A 22,303-nucleotide genomic window follows, 5' to 3' on the forward strand; every position below is an offset into this window, starting at 1 on the left:
AAATGACCTTTGATCCCAGCACTGCCAGTAGACATGCAGTGATGTAATAGGGCTGTGCCAAGTAGTATGAACCCAGTGCCTAGGGCTGGAAGGTGTTGGGCCAGGCCAAGCAATGCCAGGTTTTAATTAGAAGATTTTTTGTTTTAATGTAGACCATGACTCTCACTGGTCAGATGCCAGGTGATTCACTTATGTTAGCCACCTGTTGGCTTGGTGACTTGACACCATTCAGTCTAGAAATAGGCTATTTTTAAAAAGTTAGAAGCCTTGCCATATTTTATTTAACTTCCCAGGCTGGTTTAATGTAACCCACAATGCAACACAACTGACCCTAGAATTCAACAGCAACCAACTCCTTGAAGGTTTTTGTGTTGTGTTTTTTTTTCAATTGATTACAAAAAAGTATATTTTAAATTTATTCCAAAGGTGGTAAAACAAACTTCTAAATCTGGCTTAAATGTTAAAAAACAAACACACTTTCAAAGTCTCTAATTGAAAGTATGATTACAAAGTAAGCAGGCCAATTTCATGGCATCCTTGCTTTAGAGTCAGTGGTCAGCATTCTGAGCAGGGCGTTGCAGTGAGTGACCAGAATTCTCCGGGATGGTTCTTCGTTGTAATTCTGACAATAGTGTAAGGTGGACAGTTTGTCACCACAATCTCGGTCAAAAAAGTATACTCTGAATTCTTTTTTTTTTTTTCTTTTTCTTGAGATTTTTGAGATGTTGTCCTCCTATCCTCCCTTTGTTTACTGCCAGTGTGTATAAAATGTTGGTGTGAAGAAGTGTATGTTTTACACAAAGGAAAAGGAACAAGACACAGACACAAATGTTTGCGGTCCGCTCCCCCGCCGCAGGTGCTCTTGGGGAGTGAGGAAGAAAGAAGGGAGGGCCGCACAGAAGGTATCTCACAGCCCCCTAGACATTAACACTTTATCCACCACCACTCTCCTTTGGGAACTCGTAGGTACCAGCCAAACTGAATCAAACCCCAGTGCTCCCCAGCACATCCTGAGCACCCCGCCTTGCCACTCGTGCTTGGCCATTTGCCCCACCTTGCGGGACTGTCTATTGGGGTGCACATCTTACCCTGCGAACAGTACATGAGTTCTTTGAGGACATGAGTTAAGTATCAGTCACGCCACAATGATCCCAGCACCCAGTGCCTTGCACATGGTAGGTGCTCAGGAAAATTATTAGAGTGAACAAATAAATAATGAATGATTGTATCATTTTCACACAGTATTTTGTGTCTATGCCCTATCAATGTCTGAATTAACCACCACATCATTGTCAGGTTCCACTGTCATCTTTAATTATGAATTACAGGCAAAATTGAAGTCCTCAAATTAAGGTCCCCTAGCTTTTTTCCAGGTGAGTAGTTATGCCAGGCTTTTCCCTTAACCAAAGCAGAGCTCTACTAAGCATCTGGATCTCTTCTGAGTTATTTAAAATAGTCCCCTACCTCTTTCTTTTTAGACTTTCTATTTTGACATAATTGTTGGTTCACATGTGATTGTAAGAAGTAATGTGGAGAGATTCTATGTGCCCTTCACCCAGTTTCCCCAATGGAAACATCTCATGCCTTTAGTATAATATCACACACAGGAATTGACATTGCTAATAGACTACAGTCCTACCTTATTCAGATTTCACCAGGTTTACATACACTACGTGTGTGTGTTTTTGTGTGTGTGTGTGTAAAAACATTAATGACATGGATCCTTTCAAAGCCAGGAAACATTTTAGTTCCAAAAAAGAATATGCCTTTAGAAGAATGATCTCCCTTTTAAGTAAGCCATTTCAACAGCATTTTTCTCACTTACATTTCCTGTGTTTGGAACTCCCAAATTACCTTCCTGCTATCAAAATCACAAAGTATACTGACTGGCAAACTTACTCTGGAAACGAACTAGCAGCAGCTGTGGTTGGAATTGGACCTCTTCCTCCCTGTTCCTATTCCCCACCTCTTTGAGTGTACAGGTACACACACACACACACACACACCACACACACACACACACACGCACACACTCAGATTTTCTGCTGCTTGCTTTTTTTTATGCCTGAGTACCTTGCTGACAAGTGCTAATAACAAAATACCCAGAGAGAGTCCAGTTGAAGTTAGCACACATTAAACATTCTGAACTTGTCCTTTTGCTCATAGATTGTGCATAATTAATAATTAAACAGTTTCAGTTGTAATGGGTTGACCTTCCTGAACTGTTCATTATTCACAAGGCAAAGACATCACTCAGACCTTTTTCCCATTGTCCTTCGCTGTTCTCCAGCGTGCCATGCGCTTGCGTTCCAGTTGTTTAGCAAAAGGGGCTGACCAGGTGGTTACTGAAACCTCTGAGACTTGGAGACTGTCCTCCTTGATGACCAGAATTGCTTACTGAAATGGTTTATGGCAGCTGGTTTAATATAACAGTTGCTTGCTTGATAACAAGATCCAGCTCTGCATCCCTTTAGCAGGGCTCTAAAGTTGATTTGGGACTAGAATCTCAGGTTAAGGCCTTTGGTTAAGGTTGTGTCCACTGTTTCATTTCATACCCCTGTGATGTGAAAAGCATCACCAAAAACAAAAACAAAAAAGCCCTTTAGGTGAAGTGTGACACCCAGGGCTCTAAAAGAGTGACTTTTATTAACAGTTTAGAGTCAGGTGCAGCCAGTACTGAGAGTTATTAGTGTAACTGCTTCTCCAATCCACGGTTCTGTTTTGGAAATGTATTTCTTCATCTTAACTGAACCCATATACTGCATTTCACAGAGGCCTTTTTTTTTTTGAACTTTTTTTTTTTTTTATTGTACTTCAGGTGAAGGCTTACAGAACAAATAGTTTCTCATGAAACAGTAGTACACATATTGTTTTATGACATTGGTTAACAACCCCACAACATGTCAACCCTCTAACTTCTCAACCCTTTTTTTTGGTGAAAATACCCATAGCCAAAGATACACCATTTCAAAAATTTCTACATGCACAGTTCAGTGACATTGACTGCGCTCTTCCAATTGTGCTGCTATTCTCACTTAAGATGAAGGCTTACAGAACTAAATAGTTTCTCATTTAACAGTTACTACAAATGTTGCCCTATGACAATGGTTAACAATCTCACAACAGTTAAAAAACAAACACACTTTCAAAGTCTAGATCGGAAGAGCACACGTCTGAACTCCAGTCACGCACATCTATCTCGTATGCCGTCTTCTGCTTGAAAACACTAACCTTTTTCTCCTCTAGATGAATTGTAAATTCAAAGAGGACAGATTATACAAAAACCAAGAAACATGAACCCTCTGTTGTGATCCTGGTCAGAGCAGTCAGTGGTGGTAGCCGGGCACCATCTTGCTGTACTGGACTCAGTCCGGTGGAGGCCTTGGTAGCTGTGGACCATTAGTCCTTCAGACTAGTCTTTTCCTTGTATCCTGTTCTCTTCATTCTCCCTTGCTCCCGAAGGGATGAGACCAGTGGAGTATCTTAGATGGCCGCTCGCAGGCTTTTAAGACCCCAGACACTACTCACCAAGGTAGAATGTAGAGCATTGTCTTTATAAGCTGTGTCATGCCAATTGAGCTAGATGTTCCCCGAGACCATGGTCCCCACAGCCCACAGAGGACATTTTTGATAAGAGGCAGCAACTGCTTAACCAGCTCCTCTGAATCCCTTGGCATGGCTGCCCATTTCCCTGCAACCTCACGGTGACTGGGTGCTCTCCCTCCTAATGGGCAGCAGGTGAGCTGGAGGTAGACTGGAGCACAGGCTTACTGTGCGTCCTTCTCCCTTTCCCACAGATTTTCATGCAGTAATGAAATATGCAGGTTCTTGAAAGTTTTGTTTTGTTTTTTTTACATCCTCATCTAAACTACCAATTGTATTTGACCCTTTTCTGACCGTTGGGATAGCCAGTTGCCCACCCATTTGTCCACCTCTCAGGTTCATTGGGAAGCTGCTTTCCTACTGACAGTGCATGTTGCTGAAAGGTAGGAGCCTTTATGACTTTTTGAAACTGAAAAAACAGATGTGTGCTGCAAATTACTGTTTCTACAGGGTGTTGTATGAAGTGTGTGCATTTTTGATAGAAGAAAGAGAAATTTTGAAATTTTTTCTTTGGGATACTGTATGTCCCTCTGGACTCTAGGGGGCATCTAGGGTGGAAATAGTGGGACAGTGTATGTCCCTTGGGATTCAGAGGGTAGGATTGTTGCAGGGGGCAGAAAAAAAAAAAAAAATCCACACTATCTACCAGAAATTCAGTAGCACTCAATGATTCAGAATGCTTCCAGTAATGAAAACATACAATATCAACAAAAAATTCAAAGCAGAAAATAATTAGGTCTTGAGAAGAGTGTACTTTAAAATCCTCCAAGGCAGTAAAGATTGTCAGGTATATTAGTTTGCTCACCTTTGGGGTATTAGCAGCCTACCTACGTTTTTGAATTTGGAGGCTCTCAGGGGGCTCCTTTGCCCCCCCCCCACCATGTTTATGTGTGACATTCTGACCCCACTTCTCCAACTAGTCAATGTTCTGTATGTCAGAAAATTCTCCTTTGAGGTGTGCAAAAGATGTGGATTTTAAAACAAAAAGAAAGGTCTGGCATTATGCATGTGAGATGAGACTTTCCCCCACATCTTTGATGAGTGATTCTTTCCAGGCACCACTGAGATGAGAATCCACTGTCTGTGGTTCTGCAAAGTCGACTTGGGCTGGCATTTTCAGAAGTGAAATAAATTATTCATGGGTACCACCCAGTGTTCCTTAGTTTTATATTATGAGGAACCTAACAGGCCACAATATCAGGTCTTAAATAAAATTAACTACCCATGCAAAGATGTCACATTTCCTCGTTTTGTTTCTCATCCGTGTTAAAGTGACATCTTCATCAAGTTGCCTCGTCTGTAACTCATTAATTTACTCTTGGTATCAGACTTTGAAATGAGGTCCACTTTAGCATCATGTTTTATACCAAAATCTCTATAAAAATCCAGTCCAGAATTTTAACCATCTTGGTAAACATTCAGCCACATTAAGACAGACTTTTATTTTCTTAAACCTTGCATTTTAAAATGTCTACTACTCAGATACTTCCAGTACTACCCTCTCCTAAAAAGAACCCAGAAAGGAATGACTTAGACAACCTTCCTAACTGATCAGAGTCTATCATTTTTACACCTCAGACTTTGAACTATCTTTTTAATAATGGTTTTTGAGACAGTAAAATGTCATTGCTTCAACTGGGCCGTGTAGAATCTTGCAGACTTGTAATATATATGGCTTTCCAAAAACAGGCTGGAACTGAAATTGATATCATGTTTTATTTTTGCTCTTCAAACCGATAGGACTTTTGTGACCATTTTATAGCACCTTTATCGAGGACTTGTCATGTTACTGCCTGCCTTGTTTCTTTTGAGTGGACTCTTTCCTCAGCCCCCCGTTTTTCACGTCCTCTCTACGTAATGCCTGCATGTAATCCTTTGAACTTGGCAAGATTTGATTTTACTCTCATTTCCCGTTGTTTTTCTTTCTTTTTGAAGCCTTTCTCTACTGATGAGATTTTTAAGTTTAGAATCACTAACCTTTTTCTCCTCTAGATGAATTGTAAATTCAAAGAGGACAGATTATACAAAAACCAAGAAACATTTGTTCATATTCGTTTTTGTTTGTTTGTTTTTTTAACTTCTCCAGGATGTTTTTTTGTTTTGCTTTTGCCTGCTTGGACCCCCTCAGTTCTTTTTGATTGTATTTTCCAGCAGTTTCCAAATGTTTGAATTGGAAACAAAGCCTTAATAAGAGTTCTAGTTAATTTTCTGTCTTCTAATTACCGATCTCATTTTTCTGATAATTGGCCACAGCAATTATATGTATATTTACTAATCACATAGGAGGCTGTGCAATTGTATCTATCTGCCACCATTGATAATGACACGCGTATTGCAGAGGTGCTTTTATCATCTTCTTTTTTCCACTACATCAAAGCTATTTCCTCGCATTCTCAATAATGAATACATGCATGCATTTGACACAGTTGTGTGCTAGAGAAATTGTCTGGCTCCTACCAAATGCTGCATGCTTTGAGTTTCTTGCCTGCAGCGCTGGAAGGTTGTATGTAATGATATATTGCTCATCCAAATGGCCAAAGCACTCCAAAGCACAGTGAGATTAAAATAAGTCATTCCTTTGTTAATTTAAATAGGTGCATGTATCATACTTTGCAGGGCACTTTGTGTAGGGATGTCAGGAAGGAAAAAAGCCGCCGAAAGGTATTTTTAATAGCAAATGAGAATGGAGTCATTTGCAGCTGCCTACTTTATGTGGCTCTCTTGTTCCAACTGTAGGTCTAATGAGATGACTGTTAAAGTACTCTGCAGTGTAATTTCATTACATCCTGAGCTGTTACACTATAAACACAGTGGAGCTCTCTGTCATTCTTGGAAAAACTCCTAAATTCTTAAAGCTTTCCTCTGCAAACGGTAATGGGGTTTGTTCCTGTGTTATGTGGTGTTTGTCGTTTGTTGCCGGGAAGTTTTCTGCTCTTTTGAGTGATTCCCACCTCTCCCCCACCCCCCAGTTTTCTTTGGTGGTCAAGGTGGGAGTTTGTCATTGTGTCCTTAATTCACCAGCTTTTGTAATTATGTTAGAGATGAGTTTGCCTAGACTTGCAAAAATAGGCAGAAATTTCTTTTCAGGAAACAACTTCCCCTGTAAAATCATTTCTATCAAAGTTAAAAAAAAAAAAAAACAAATCTGACCCAAATGATTTGGTTAGGAGCAAGCAGTTAAGAGCAGTTGAATATACAAATAGATGTAAATAAAAGGAAAGTGTAAATAAACAGCAAATCCAGTAAAAGAAACAAAGGTCAACACAAGAATAATTTCACAGCTCTTTGTTAATTACAAGACCATTTGTGTGTTACTTAAATAATCATTAATTTCTCATTTACACTTTCCCTACCTTCTTTCCTACCCTGTGGCTATCATTGTCCTTTTTTCACCTCCCCTCCCTCTTTGCTGTCCTGTTTCTCACCATTGTAAAATGTGTGTGGCTTTAAATTTGGCGTTTTTACACAAACGTGGAAGAGGGTGTAGGCAGTGTTTTTAATTGGATGAAGCCTTATTTCCCTCTCTTCATGGTGGTAAATCCTTGTTATATATTCATCTTTATACTGCTCCCTTGCTGTGGAGGTGTGGAAGATAAAGAAAGAAAAGGAATTGTTGCGACTTTGGGTGACTTGTTTTTCCTCCTTCCCAGGATTCGCCCGTCCTTCCGGTTGGAGAGTTCTCTGAGCCATTTGTACATTTCATCACTCAGTGGTGAGTCTGTTTGCAAACATGCCATGCCCTCAATGTAAATGCTACATGCCATTAACTCGGAGGCTCTGGGAGACCTTATGGCTCTCCCTGCTTCCTTTTGGAGACAGGAGAGACTTCGGGGCCTTGGGCAGATGGGGCAGCAAAGCTGAAGAAATTGTTTAAATTATGTAAACGTTATTTACACAAAGGGTCATGAATGTACTTCACAGGCTTTTTCCTGCTTTAATAAACTGCTGAGAATCAGGCTACTTCTTTGGGCACAGATAGTGTTACTAGCCTTTTTTGTTTTTGTTTTTTTTAAGAAATACCCAATTTTACAGCCTCTATTGAACAGACATATGAAGCTTATTTTTATTAATGTAACCTCAAGTTACCCATAAAACTGTCAGTCACTTAGTGGAAGCAACATAGTTTGTTAATTCATTGTATTTTCAATAAATGACTTTTATCTTTGGTTGTATTTTAAATGCAATACTAGGGGCCCATATCAATGAATTTTTGTGTTTAAAAGACGATGAAAATATGGTTCCATTAGGCCCACTTTAAACCCTTAGAACTGAGAGGAACCAGAGAATTTAGATCCAAAGGAGCCCTCAGAGTCTCCACACAACCCCTTGTCACTTTACACCTGAGGAAACAGGCATTTTTCTGCCAAGGGTTCTTTTCCAGCCTTCCACCTTTTTGTCCCAGCAGAATGAGTCTTTTATTATCCCCTTCACCAGCATCCGCCTCTTCCCCCATCCAGCAGGACTCTCATGACCTTAGAAGGCCCATTTGCTCCGCTGTCCTCCTTCCACCCTCTCCCTCACCCCAACGTAGAGAGAAAATTGTCCGGCAGCAAGAGAGGAGGACATTGGGAGCATAAGAATGACCGCCCAATAGCAGGAGACAGAACCAACTGGAAACTGGTCCAGACCTTCTGGAACTCCTTTATAACTGCCTTAGTTCTCTTTCCTTCCTTCACCAAATTCCTCATTTCATCACCTCCTCTGAGTTGTGTCCACTGGTGGAAGATGAACGGGCAGACTGACAAAAGAAGCCCATCATTCCTGTGTGTGATGCCGTGAAGTGGTACAGCCAGGAGTCCTTGCTAACCCGAAATGGCTGTACACTGTCCCCTCCCCCCCACCATGATCCATCTGATGATTACACTAAAGTGAAACCAAGAAATATTCCTTAATATAAATGTCAAGCTTTATCACCTTTTTGACTAAGTGTAATACGTTACCTCTTAATAAAAATGCCTCGTACAGTTTATATTCCATAGAAAAGTATGTGGCAAAGAGATTTTTCCCCCTGACTTTTAAAATTTTATTAACACTGTTTCTATTTATTTAAAATACTTACATAATATTCTGTAGCTTTCAAATAATATTTTTACTCTGAAAACATTTAATTTCCAAAGCATGCCAAATTGGAATCCTAAAACATTGGAATCCTAAGCTGTTTTGAAGCTCAGTAATGTTAGTGCCATTATCCAAAAGTATATATTAATCTTTCTTAATTTTCCTTTACATGGAATTCCTAAAAACACTCAGAAGCAGATCCTGGGTATGCCCCCATTTGAAATGCAGAAACTGAAAAACAAACCGTGGGCTTCCCATGCAGGTCAGAGCGCCTGGTTTGGGCATCAGCTGCTCAGGGTGTGGGATTTGTGGCGGGACCACTGGGCTTATCTGGCTGTGTGGTCTGAAACCGACCTGGGGGTGGGGCAGGTTCTAGGCAAACGAGAAAAAGCAGGTAAGGCTTTGCCTTCATCCTGTCCAAAAAATTAATCAGCTGTTACATAAAAGTTTTATGGAAACAGAGGGAGGGATAACCTGTGTTGAAATTTCCACGGATGTCAAGCCGAAACACAAATGATAGTGGGTAATAGCCTTGTTTTCCCAAGAGGTACAGCTACTTTGGAATGTCAGATTAGGACTGTTACCAGCTCCACTGGCTTGAATTACTTGCTAATGGATGCCGTATTTGAGAGGTGCATATGGTTATTTATAGGAAAGGCAATGTCCTCAATGCCGTTAATGGTTCATAACTACGGTTTTTGTTTACCAAATGATCATTAAATCTCCCTATTTGAAAAAAAAAAATACTGTCAGCAAATGCAGAGATTGTATAAAGGATTTTCCTCTTGCTTGTTAGAGGTTGCGTTAGATAAAGAAAAAGCACCTGTGTGATTTAGCTCTTCCAAGTGATAGAAGAGGCCTTGGTATCGCAGTGGTTAAAGAGCTTGGCTGCTAACCAAAAGGTCAGCAGTTCGAATTCGCTGGCCGCTCCTTGGAAACCCTATGGGGCAGTTCTACTCTGCCCTTTAGGGTCGCAATGAGTTGGAACCAACTTGATGGCATCGGGAAGTGACAGAAGCAGCATCTCTCTTCACGATACTCTGAGCTTAGAACAGACGTGGCCATCAAGTAGGCAGCTACCAACGATCACCTGGGTTCCACGTGTGGCTGCTTCGTCATGTAGCTAAGTACATTCGACAGCTACTAATTATACCTATTTATACCTATTGTATGGAAAGCAAGAAATATTTTGCATGAGGAATGTGATTCTCTAAGCAGCTTAAACAAACTTAGCTTTCCCACAACTGTTTAATGAGTTATCAGCTTGCATCATAGCCAAAATAAATGAAAGACGAGATAATGTGTAATAACCCACATGTAATTTTGTGGCATCATCTAGCTTCTTGACCTCTTTTATATGTTACTTGTCAGGCCAATATTGAAAGAATGAGATGCTTTCTCATTTGATGTGACAGACAGGTTTCTTTTCTTTCTGTCTTATCCCAATTACAAAAAAAAAAAAAAAAGTATGTTGTTCTCCAAATTTAAGTTTGAAATAAATTGATAACTGGGTCAGGAAGAGAATATTGCTACTTTTCTTACGTTCGTTTCAAAAGTAGAATTAGAATAAATTTAAATTCATTATTTTCTCTGTATTATAAGAGTAATTCCAAAAAACTAATTTTTGTGCGTCCGATTCATGCAGTCCCCAGAAATCTGATTAATTAAAGGTCAAAAGAAAGAGGCTGTATGATAATACTTGGGCCAAGAGCCGAACATGATGAATTTTGAAAACATATTCAGATTCTAGGGCAAGTAGTCAATGGTAGAAATTATTACACCTTTTCAGATGATGTAGATAATAGGAGATTTTTTTTTCCCTCCTATAGCATGCGAAAACAGCCAAAAGAAAGGCCAGCACCTGAGGAGTTGATGGTAAGTAAACTTTTAGTTACGTTAGAATTCTCCAGTTATAATATCTGTGTTTAACATTCTATTAGAAGGGCCAGAATGGAATTTAAAACATCCACAGGCTCTGGAAAGGCAACATCATTTACTACATTTGAGTAGGTATTTTTGAAGCTCATATCCTCAAATACTAATAGTTTTCCTTTTTTAAACATTCTCCACCATTTTGAAACTCAATGCAGAATGCTTTCACTCAAGGGCCACAGCTTAATGTAGGTCACTGTGTGTTCATTTGCCATTACAGCCTTTCAAAATTCAGAGGATTGGTAACAGAAAGGATAGTTAACATTATTAAGTTGTTAATGCAATCCTACAGGAAATTCTGAATGTGGCGTAGAGTCGTCTTGGATTCATGTAGAATGAAATTAGATTGGCTGCAAAAGATCAAGTCAATGTGAATCTTTGGTGTTTCCGCAGAAAGAGGCAACTACAAAGCGGCTGGTGCTGTGTTCTCAGCTCCAAGGCAGCTTTCTTTGATTGTAAACGACAGTTTTTAGTCAAGCAGGGAGGGGAACAGAGATGCTCCCTAACAATTCCCAAATGGTCATTTATTTAGTGCAGATTGTTGATTTGACAATGCACAAGCTGTTAGAATAACGTTCGGATGGAGCATTAGTAAATAATTATAGTCTACTCTTCTCAGTGTTTTACATACCATTCCCTGTCTTTAGATTTCTGCAGTCAGAGCAAATTCCAATCAATTTTCTTTCACTTCTTGAATCAATATGCATTTTACAGATATCAGTTGAGAGGTTTTCCTCCTGTGCATTCCATCCTAATGAACCCTCTGAGCACCCAAACCTCTATATAGTACAGATTTCATGCCCAAATATAAAATAGAGCTATGTTTCCCTTTTGTATCATGACTGCTTTCCAGGAAGGTACTTTTCTCCTTCATGTTACCCCCAGAGCAAAGTCCCAGTTTTCAGGGTAGTTTCAAGTTAAAGTTCACCCGTAAAACCTCTGCAATTCATAACTGTGCGGGTTTCATGTCTAGAATAAACCGGTGTGTTTTTTTTTTTTTTTTGGTCTCTTCGATGGTTGGGAAATTCTTGCAGTTAGTCACATTTGAGAAAACTTGGAACAGGTTCTAGAGATGGAGACCCATTTACCTTGTGTATTATTATGCTATGGCTGGATAGCTCGGCTATTAAAACAAAGGAATAGGGCTTCATAAAACAGATACCTGTTTGTAAATGCATGTTTCAATGCTGCAATGAGTTGGCCACTTATAAATAAAACATCTACAGATCACACATACACCATAAGTGTATATGTATGCATGTCTCGGTAAGGAACACCACCCCAGGGTGGCAAGTCATAAAGACGAGCCTAAAGGGTGAGTACATTCAATGCCCTGGAAGCATATGTGTGTGTGTGTGGGTGTGTGTGTGCGCACACGTGCGCACGCGTTTGGGTGTGTGCGTGTGCATCTGGGTGTGTGCATGTATGTGTGTGTGTGAGAGAGAGAGAGAGGAGGGATACATATCTAGATATATCTCTTTATAACTAATACCCTGAGGTGTGCTGTCTTGAATTTTTAATTAATAAATATCAATAAATCAATAAAATACAATGAACAATTTAGTCATAAGGAGCATTATCCTATACTTAATTTAACATTATTTCTAGTACTGCTCACTGTTTGATCTTAAATGAATTTATTCCCAGAGGTATAGCAAGAGCGAGGCGTCCCTGGCTTGTCAGGGCCCAGCGAGGAGGCAGGAGAAATTAGGGAGGAAGTGTGAGGCTCCTGTGGCCAAGGGGATTGAGCCCTGCCTGCCTTTGGCCAAAAGATCGGGCCCAATGGGGGATGGGAAAGAAAGCGGGTTGTCTTTTTCTCAGGTGGGCTTAAAGAACCTCGAGTCACATCTGAGGGAGCAAATCTTAAGGAATCAGTCTCTTATTCCTTCTAACATATTGGCTTTAATTTTTCCTTTTCCCTCTCTGCCTGCAACCTGTTTGATGGTGCTCCCATCTAGAGGCCTCCTCTGCAATGCATGAGCTGTAGAGCCCATTTGTCTCTGTGGGTGGGGGCCTGTGCCTTTCCCAAAAAGAGCAGTTTATCTCCCAAGTGCCAGAACTCCAACCAGCAGGTACTAGTGTGGTCTGCACAGGCTGGGCCGCATCAGCTGTGTTATGGGCTTGCATTTTCCAAAGCAAAGGAAGAGCATTAGAGATGGGCAGGGTGGAAATACTGAGAGTGACACAGTCACCAACAGGGGACTCTTAAATGGACTCCAGGTGAGGCGTCAACCGCCAGTGAGCCCAGCAACTCCCAGCCTAAGTAAATCAGCATGTGGAGGAGGGCTGGGCCTGGCCATACACAGAGTAGGCGCTCAGGAGGTCATTGCCTTTTAATTTTAAGGTGTTACCTTATATACTGGAATACCCAATTTCGAGTCTTAAAATCATCTTCACTATTTTTGACTATGTCAGTCTTAAAGATGAAATGTAAACCTCAAGTTTAGACTCTTGAGGTCATTAAAATCCCAGTGTTAGAACTCATTTAGTTATTTAGCTATTTAACTTCCTCTGCTTTGTGTGATTGTTGTTAGGATGGTTCTCATTTTTTAGGTCATAATTGGAAGTATCTTAATGCTGACCCAAGAAATTCCTCAACTGCTCACATTTTGGGGGGGCCAGGTTTCACATAAGCTGGTACAGTTTTCTGGCACGTAGCCATTAAGCTTCATAAAGAATTCACTCAAAAAGTTTCATCATCAGTGTCTACATCCTCTTGGGAAATCTCAAAACCAGGTAGACAGTTTAATTCAGCAGATGTTTATAGATAACTATGTGCAAAGTAAGGAGCCCTGGTGGCACAATGGTTAAGCACTTGACTGCTAACTGAAAGGTTGATGGTTTGAACCCACCAGCCGCTCCACAGCAGAAAGATGTGACACTCTGCTTCCAAAAAGATTACAGCCTTGGAAATCCTATGGGGCAGTTCTACTCTGTCTTACAGGGTTATGTTTTTGGTTTTTTAGTGGGGAGGAGGTTTGGTTTTATGTGCAAAGTCCTGTGCTAAACTCAGCAGAAGAGATCAAGAAGAGTAAGCCACATGTACGTTGTCTTGAAACAGCAAGTATACAAGTAACTGGAATGAAATAACTGCTGTAAAACAACCACAGAGTCATTTGGGGATCCATCTGGGGAAATGGGAAAAACTGCATGGAGGAGGGAGGAGGTAGTATTTGAAAAGGGCCTTTGGAGGATGGATTGAATTTTAATAGTGTTTTCAGGGGGGGTCACTCCAGGCAAAGGAAGCAGGGTGGGCAAAGCATTCGTCTTTTTAGGCCCCAGACCTTTTCAGAGCCCTGTGTAGCCTCTATTGCCTGCTGCAACAGAAATCCCTTTGACATTGGCCTTGTGGAATTCCAAACCCACGAAGGTGGAGTTCAGAGAGGCAACATATTCACTACCAGCTGAGAAATCTGTTGGGACATTCCACTTCTGTAGAAGGAACCCTGGAGCCCTGGTGGTGCAGTGGTTAAGAGCTATGGCGTGCTATGGCTGCTAATCAAAAACGGTCAGCAGTTAAGATCCACCAGCCACTCCTTGGAAACCTCATGGGGCAGTTCTGCTCTGTCCTAAAGGGTCTCTATGAGTTGGAATCGACTCAACGGCAATGGATTTGGGTTTGTTGTTTTTTTTGTTTTTGTTTTTTGTTTGTTTTTTGTTTGTTTGTTTGTTTGTTTTAGAAGGAACCCTAGTGTCCAGGTCTGAAAACTTTTGACTCTGCATAGAAGCAGCACACCTACCCAAGTGTACCTTTTCTTCTTGGGTGACTTCTCTTGGGTGAACTCCCATTCAAGTACAAGGAAGTCCCTCATCCTTGGGGACGATCTCACTTTTTTTTAAATTCTTTAAGAGCCTATTGCATAAATCAGGAGTTGGCTTTAAACCCAACAAAGGAAAACTAGCCATGCAGGAAGCCAGCGACACTCAGCGTGCTGACACCACCAAACAGTTAGGGGACCCCACCCCACCCAGTTCTTTCTGTTCCTGTGATAATGACCCATTATTAAGAAGCCCAGTTTTCAGTCCCCTGCTGTGAATCACAGGAAGGTCCTATGTCAGGTCTGCTTCAGCTCTGTGGCACAGGACCAACAAACTGAGGAAAAAGTTGTCAGGCAGTAGAGACTCAAGAGGTGGTAGGCGGGATGCTCAGCTCAGCAGGCTTAGACAACCAAGCAAGGGTGTCATGGTTTCTGTGGAAAAAGCCAGCTGTGCCACTTGGAACAGGATTGGTGGGACAGTAACAAGAAGGAAGAGGAAAATGATGGCAAAGGTGGGAGAGAAGTCTTCCCAGCATTTCAGTAATCATATTGAGAGCAGCAAAAACCTCAGGGACGTTGACAAGACAGAGATGGGAGCACTGAGATGGGGGCTTCCAGTCTCCTTTTGCCGTTCAAATTACATGCTTAAATATGTTTTTTAAAAAGGGCTATGATGGAAGCATTGCTGTAAAGACTATTTGCCTTTATAAACCACAAAGAATTCCTTCTGAGGAATTAATCTTCCTTTAGGGTTCTTTTGTGGCAAAGGTCAGGCTGTAATTTAGCAGGGAAAGCCTCCACCACTTCCCCGAGGCGTAACCTCGAGCAAAGCCCCATTCCATCTGGGCTTCAGTGTCTTCATCTGCAGGATGAAGGGTCTGGACTAGATCAGCAGGCTTTGACCTGGAGTTTGTGACTTCAAGAAGTCTGTTAGAGCCCCTGAAATCACATCCAGAATCATGCATGCATGCGGGGGTGTGCCTTATTCTGAAAAGAAGAATTCGTGAGTGCCATCAGTTTCTCAAAGGGGACCGTGACCCTAAATGATTGTTAAGCCCCCTCACTGCCTTCCCGTTCTGTTAGTTAGAGCTGCACTGCCAGGACCCGAGAAGCAGCTCAGGAGTGCCAGGGCATTCACTGGGCGTGCTGGCTTGGGGGAGGGGAGGGGAGGGAAGCTCCCCGTGGGACTCAGCAGGGCTTCCTATAGCTGTCAGGCGGCCCTTTAACCTCCCTGCCTGATCCTGGATGGGGGCCTTGACTCCGACAGGGAGTGTGTGGGCCGTCAGCACCCATGCAGTTACAGTTTTGTCTCAGAGTGCTGTAGATCCTTCTATGCATTTAGAGTATTTTCTGAAGCTTTCCGTGTCTAAGCTCTATTTAATGGAATCTATGCATAGTAAGTCATCAGGTCAGAAGCAGCAGCATCCCGGTTTGAGATCAATCGCCGGCTAATACTTTATCTAGGTCACTTTATTATCTCATGCTGATCCCATCCCCATTCTCCTCCTCCTTTGTAGCATGCACTTCAGCTGTGGTCAAAGTACGTTTCACATACATATTAAAAACATATACCCATTCTATCTGTATGTAAATGCGTGAGGCACAGCTGGGTATTGCAGAGGAGTTTGATTTACTAATAGTTATTATCTGTTCTAGCTGTTCAGTGGCAGAGAGAATTTCAGGGAAACAAGCTGGCGCAGAAATTGTCTTTATGCTATTACTATACTGCTTTAGTAATTGTTTAAAAACATGGGTTTTCTCCTTAGGTTCTAATAATGCCTGTTATTTTGTGCATTTCCTTGTGCATTCCAGAGCAGGGCATCCTCCTTTAGCATTTCCTCGGGTTTGTTTTACAATTCAGGCTCCTAAGAAGAAACATAGGCTGCAGTTTGCAATGGAAATTTGACATTTTGCTTAGATAGCAAGTAAACAGTGGAACTGGCAATGCAAGAAGTACGTGCGGATCTTAGAGGGAGGGGCGTCAGTTATAATCAAAATAGTGCTTTTGGATGTTTCCGCTTCGTCTAATCCCAGCAGCTGCAAACTTGAAGGCATCTCTTTTCTCAGAGAAGGCTTTATTTATAAGAGGTGGTAACGTTTGGGGGCTAATAAACACCAAACAGCTCCAGAAAAATCTGTTTAAACATTTAATTACTTGCAAAGAGATGTTAACTTGTTTAACTCCTCTAAATTAAATTGTCACCGGTCATGTTTCTGCTTTTCCAAACCTGATTGTAATTACATTTTCAGATAGTTTCGTTGGTGGTTCTCTCAGTTAATCAAGGTATATGTTAAATTGGGCATCTTCATGGTCCCTTTTAAAAAATAGAGGAAGCCTCACGTTAGATTTTTGCCTCGACTGCATTCAAATTCCAGTGTGACCTTTGGGTTCACACCGAATGACTTTGTTCACCATTAGACCCAGTCCCTCTGAACACTGTGGACGGCAGAATGCACTGGACAGTTGAGGAGATGGTTTTATTCAGGCTGTTACAGTGGGGACCATATTCATTAATGAGGAATGACTCAGAGAAAAGGGAAGGGGTGGAGGTTTTATAGATGCAAATAAACACCGCAGTCATTGTCGAGTCTTAGAGGAGTCTCGAGGAAAGGTGGAGCCTGCTTCGAGAACAGGGCGGTCCTCTGTGGATACCAGGGGGCTGAGGACTTCCCGCCTGTTACTGCTGTCTAGGAGTCCCTCCCGGAGTGGTGCAGGCGGTTAAGTGCACCTCGGAAGACAGGTCTGTTGATCTGCTTCCGAAAGGTCAGCCTTGGAAACCCTGTGAAGGAGTTCTACTCTGCATATGTGGGGTCGCTGTGAGTCGGAGTCAACTCGACAGCAACTGACAACTGTTTCTGGGAGCACAGGGCTCAGATAAAGCTCGGCATTATCACCCCGTTTTACTGGCTGGGCCAAAGACAAATTTCGGTTTATTTTGATGCAGCGTTTGGTTGTACCCGCAGTACAAATATGAGGAAAAGCACATTTCTGCAGCCCCCTTGGAGAATTCTCATAGGCCACTTTGCTTGCAAAAGTCTGAGCTTTTTAAAATACTAAGGATGGTTAATAAGTGATTCTGAACTTGGTTGCAGTTCACCGCATTTTGCGATTGCCTGTGTCATATAGAGCACGTCTTAAAATAGACCTTTAGAGCCAGATTCCTGTGAGCCCGGCCACCCATTCGTGCAGACATTTTTGCTTCTGGTTATTCACTTGGAGTTGCACATCAACTCATTAGCTACAGCCCCAAAACTTGAAGAAAGAAGCCCTGGCTGGGGTTGTAATTTCAACTAAATATTTCCTTCAAGCACAAAAGCCATCACAGTAGCACGGGAGTGCCATAGAGGGTCCAGTTGACAACCATGTAATGATTTGCTTTATTATTCTCAAGTTCTGAAGGCCATTAAAATCATCTGTTTGCGTCTACTTAGAAATAGGCATACACTAGCAAAGAAGTTGATTTTAGCTTTTTAATTGCACATAATTACAACAGCAGAATCACCGTCTGGATGTTTGAGATCGCACTAAATCAGACAGCTTTCATTTGAATTTTTGATGACACGTTAGCACTTCAGCAAGAACAGAGAGATTATAACCCCAGAAAACAAGCTTTGTTTTCCTGTAGACGTGGCCGCTTAATCTTCTCACAAGACTTTAAATGTGTGTGTGTATATGTACATATTTATTTATATACAGATACATACATGCACATAGCAAGAGAGACACAGACAGATAAAATCTGTCATTCCTTGATCATGGTGATCTGACAGTTTTAATTTCCCAACCAGTTAAGGACAACTTTTTTTCTGCATTGGTCAAGTCAGATCTCTTAATATGGTGATGATTTGGCTGTGTAAGATTGCAGTTGTTTGAACTCGTGCCTGCAATGCTTCTTTCTTGTTTTATTGGGCTGACTGTCATCTTCCCCACATCACATGTCAAGGCACAAGGAGGCCCTGTAGCCATTGACTGCAGGAATCATTGGGTTATCATGGATGCAGTCACTTTCTATTCAAAGTGGATGAGGCTGCTCTTTCAGTGTTTTACTAAATTCACAGGGGCCTAAGGTGGGTCTTTCGAGTATGTCAAACATTAGTTCCTCATCGGAGGTTTCTGTCTGGGTGGTGTACCCAGCCTGGAATGCCCTCCTTTCTCTGTCCTTGGGGGTCTCCCCCGCTTCCTCCCTCAGCTTGCCCCACTCCTTCCCTTCAGAGCACGTGCGCCCTTCTCTGCAGCCCTCCAGCGTGCGTTGTCTCTAACTTGGAACAGCACTTACAGTCATCATCTTCTGTTCACAAGTTGGTCCGTAGAGTACAGTGGTTCTTAACCCTGGCAGCTCAGCAGAATCATCTGGGAGGTTTAAAAAAAGAAAGCAAGAAAAAGCCTGGATCCAAGCCCAGATCAAAGAATCTCTTGGACCAAGGAGCAGATACTATTTTTTAAAAAAGCTCTTTAGGTGATTATAAGGAGTAGCCAGGGGTGAGACTCACTGGTTTACTGCCTTTTTTCTCCAAGTAGATTATAAGTTCCTTGAAGAAGGATCATGATCTTATAATCCTCCTGTCCTGCAGGCAAGTTCTCTGATCTAACTAAAGAAACACTCTTGATTCCTCTTTCCACGTACTACTGTCTCTAATCCAATTCAATAAAACACTGAACACAGAAAGGCAAGCAAGACATGTCCCTTGCTCTCCAGGAACGCATAAGGTAAAGTTGAAGAAACTAACTAACTCAAGAACAAACAATCCCTGGTCATTGTGATCCAAAGTATAAATTAGGATGACCATACTTGAATGCATGGTTTGATGACAGGTTTCCGTTTGGCTTCCTGCTTTGAGAGTTCATGTGGGTAAGATAATTGAGTGCCAACTTAATGAAATTTCTAGGATGTTGCAGTGTTTGCAGGGACAATATTCAAAGCATTTAACAACCAGTACAGCATGGGCATAACCAATCAGAACAGGCGCCATGGTTCAGCCAGCCCACCCTGGATGTACGCAGAGGCATAATTAGGGTATGGCAGGTATGGCAGATATTGCACCAGCCCTGGGTGCGTGGTGCCACTGAGCATTTTCTGTTAACCCAGTACAGCCAGCAGCATATCTGCAGAAAATGGTGCCTATGGCAAGCACTGAGATTTGCGCCCCTGTCCAGCCATCTGACACCCCTCTTTTAGATAACTTTACCATAATATCAGCTCAAAAATATAAGTCAAGCTCGTTAATCTTTTAATTAACACATTACTGTGCTTGAGGAAGGATGTTGGGCCCTACCAGGTGAATGGGAACTGCTCAGTGGCCCGACGTGCCCAGGGCCCATGCAATACCCTAGTTATGCTACTGCTTCGGGAAGAGCCAGAAAGTGTTGTTAAACAGGCAACCGACCGGCAGAACCAGTGCTCTTTGGCACGTGTTCTGACCACTTGAGAATTCACCTCCATCAGTTAATTCCAAATCAAGAGGTCGCTAGAGAACTAAGACCTAGAGGAGACCACCTAGCCAGTACCATCTTTGTCTGGCTAGATTGATGGCAGGGGGCCCCAAGGTCTTTATTTATCAACATACCAGACGCATGCCTCCCACCCCCAGATCTTGGCAATAGTGGGTGTGATTGAAAAAGACGAGGGACACTCAGCCATTTGTGGGGGAAGCGTAGAAGAATCTTGAAGCCTAGGCCCTGGGACTTGGGAATTGCTGTTGAAGGTAGCAAAGTTGTTTTCCTATGAGTACTTATCAATAAATAGATGCAATTCTTGTTATTAGATAAGAATTATTAATGAGTCAAGCCAGGAATTTCAAAAGCTGGAAAAAATATTAGAAGCCTCTTATTTACAGTTGTAACCAGCTGGATTTGTTTACTGGGTTGTTTGCTTTTTAATTTGTAGCAGTTTTGAGAGAGACCTTTGGGGATCACAAGTCTTATTTCAGTGAGGGCTTTTGTAGATACACGGTTAGTTATTTGTGGGGGCCAGATTTGCCTGCAGATAATTTGAGGTTCGCTTGGCCGTTTAGAGACTGCAGACAGGCAGTGGAGACATTTGGGCCCCCCGTCCTCTATTTAATTTTCAAGATTAGAGTTAAACATTAGGCCTTGGTCTACCGAGAGACATTTGCCAAAGCATGGACTAGTTTCTTTCCAGTATCCTGGTTTACCGTTTCTCTGTTCTCTTAATATAAATGGTCACTGGTTCTGAAGTAGGAGAATAGGTACCATTCGTTTATTCCTGCAAAGGTTCCCTTGATAAAAATAAAAATGGAATTTTCAAACGTAACCCGATTAACTCTTAATTGTATACCAATAGCCTGTGTGTCTCAGCTCCTCCAGAAGGCGTCTGAATGGCCTGCATCTCTTTTTACATTTGGGGGGGGGGGGGGGGATTCAATTAATAGCAGGACTTTCTAATTGTGGGATTGGTGTGGCGTTGACAAAAATCTGTATAAATAGGGTACATTTTTCCACTGAAGAGGGCCGTGCTGAAACATTTTTAATTGGATTTCCATGGTGATTGACAGCATTTGATTATGACAGTAACTTTATTTGGCTGGACTGCTTTAGCCTCTTGTTCAGATTTTTCCATCAAAGCTCTTTTTCATCCTCCGAATCCCCAGTGGAGCAGCAGCCATTGTGGAAGAGCCTTTTAGCACCTTTGTTGCAGCCATCCCTGGTGATGATTGGGCCCAGCTGGTAGTAGATAAGAAAATGTTCCTTTCACAAAGAGGCTGTGTCTCCCGCCTCTGCGGCTTCAGTAATTTTAAGAGCCCCCCAAACCTGTTGAGGATTAGAAGTAGCTTTAGATGTGAAATGAGTGTTAAGTATTAGTAATCGGGAGATTAGGGCCCCAGGGACAACGAGAGAAACAACTGCAATTAAGGCAAATCTGCCGATGTAAACAAAATTTAGCAGAAACAGATGCCCTAACCATTTTGGGGGATTGATTTGAGGGCACCAAGGAATCCATTTTTGTCTTGTTTACACTTTCAAACCCCTGTGATATACTGGAAGGCTAAATATTTCATACAGCCTGATTTTAGTTAATTTTTTTCCAGCGCCTCACAGTAGGCGTCTCTCTTCTTGCAGTGACCAGGCCCGAGTTTATTCAGCATTCACAGGGAGCAGCTAATTGTCTATGAAGGGCCCCCGTGTTTAAATGGGCTTGACAGGAATTTAAATTTTGTTTCAATCAACCCCTGTGCTCACAGCCTGCTCCAGTTTCTAATTTTTAAATTAAACATGATTTTTTTTCTTTTAAGCCGCAGCCTTGCCTCTGGAATACTCTTGCTGTAACTCTCAGGAAGGCAAATCGGCAACCCTGGAAGGCTGGCTTGCGCAGGGCCTGAGGCGCTAGCTTCTCAGCTGGAAAGTTCTTCCCCCAAAAAAGCTTCTCCTCCCCTGTCAGGGAGGTCAGCAGAGCTCAGGCTGGGCGCGTCCTCCTTCCCTTCCTGCCTTTGGAAATGGCCCCCTTTCCAGCTTTCCTGCGCAGGCAGCAGCAGCACCACGTCATCTAGAAAGTGGGTTAAGCACCAGAGGAAGGCGGAAGGCTGGCTTGTAAGAGGCTGGCTGAATTATAACCCGCTGCACGTCTGGTACAGATTTGTATTTCAGAAGCCATGGCTACCGTGTGAGATAGGGAGAGAGCACGCTTTGATCACCACAGATGTGCATTTCTGTGTGCACTCTCCGTTTTGATTTGTTGAGTGCCTGCTCTGTACGAGCATCCTGCCTGATGCTCAGGAAACAGTCAGCCCTCAGTCCTGACCCCAACCAGCTTACAGTCTAGCAAGGAAGCTGAGGACATAAACAGCCAAGCACAGGGTAGAATGCAGAAATCCCCAAAGGTCCTCTCTCCCCAGCCCCTACCCAACTGCCCAGCCCCGCACTGCAGCTCACGCCACTCCTTACGTGCACCCCCTCCCAAAGAACCCATTGCCATTGGGTCTGTTTCCACTCATAG

The 22,303-nt window shown here is 42.3% G+C and overlaps 1 protein-coding gene across 2 annotated transcripts in view; it reads left to right on the forward strand.

Moving 5' to 3' along the window:
- MAP2K5 (mitogen-activated protein kinase kinase 5) overlaps window positions 1-22,303 on the forward strand; it is a 277,318-nt gene that overhangs the window by 233,029 nt on the left and 21,986 nt on the right. Inside the window, exons 20-21 of one of the 2 annotated variants that reach the window (XM_004374690.3) lie at window positions 7,254-7,315; window positions 10,491-10,536. In XM_004374690.3, coding sequence (XP_004374747.1) covers window positions 7,254-7,315; window positions 10,491-10,536 — 108 coding nt within the window. Of the gene's footprint in view, window positions 1-7,253; window positions 7,316-10,490; window positions 11,574-22,303 lie in introns of those variants that run through there. The other variant, XM_023729752.1, reaches the window with a different exon arrangement.

Source organism: Trichechus manatus, unplaced genomic scaffold (genome assembly GCF_000243295.1).
Source record: "Trichechus manatus latirostris isolate Lorelei unplaced genomic scaffold, TriManLat1.0 scaffold00030, whole genome shotgun sequence".
Taxonomy (NCBI): Eukaryota; Metazoa; Chordata; class Mammalia; order Sirenia; family Trichechidae; genus Trichechus; species Trichechus manatus.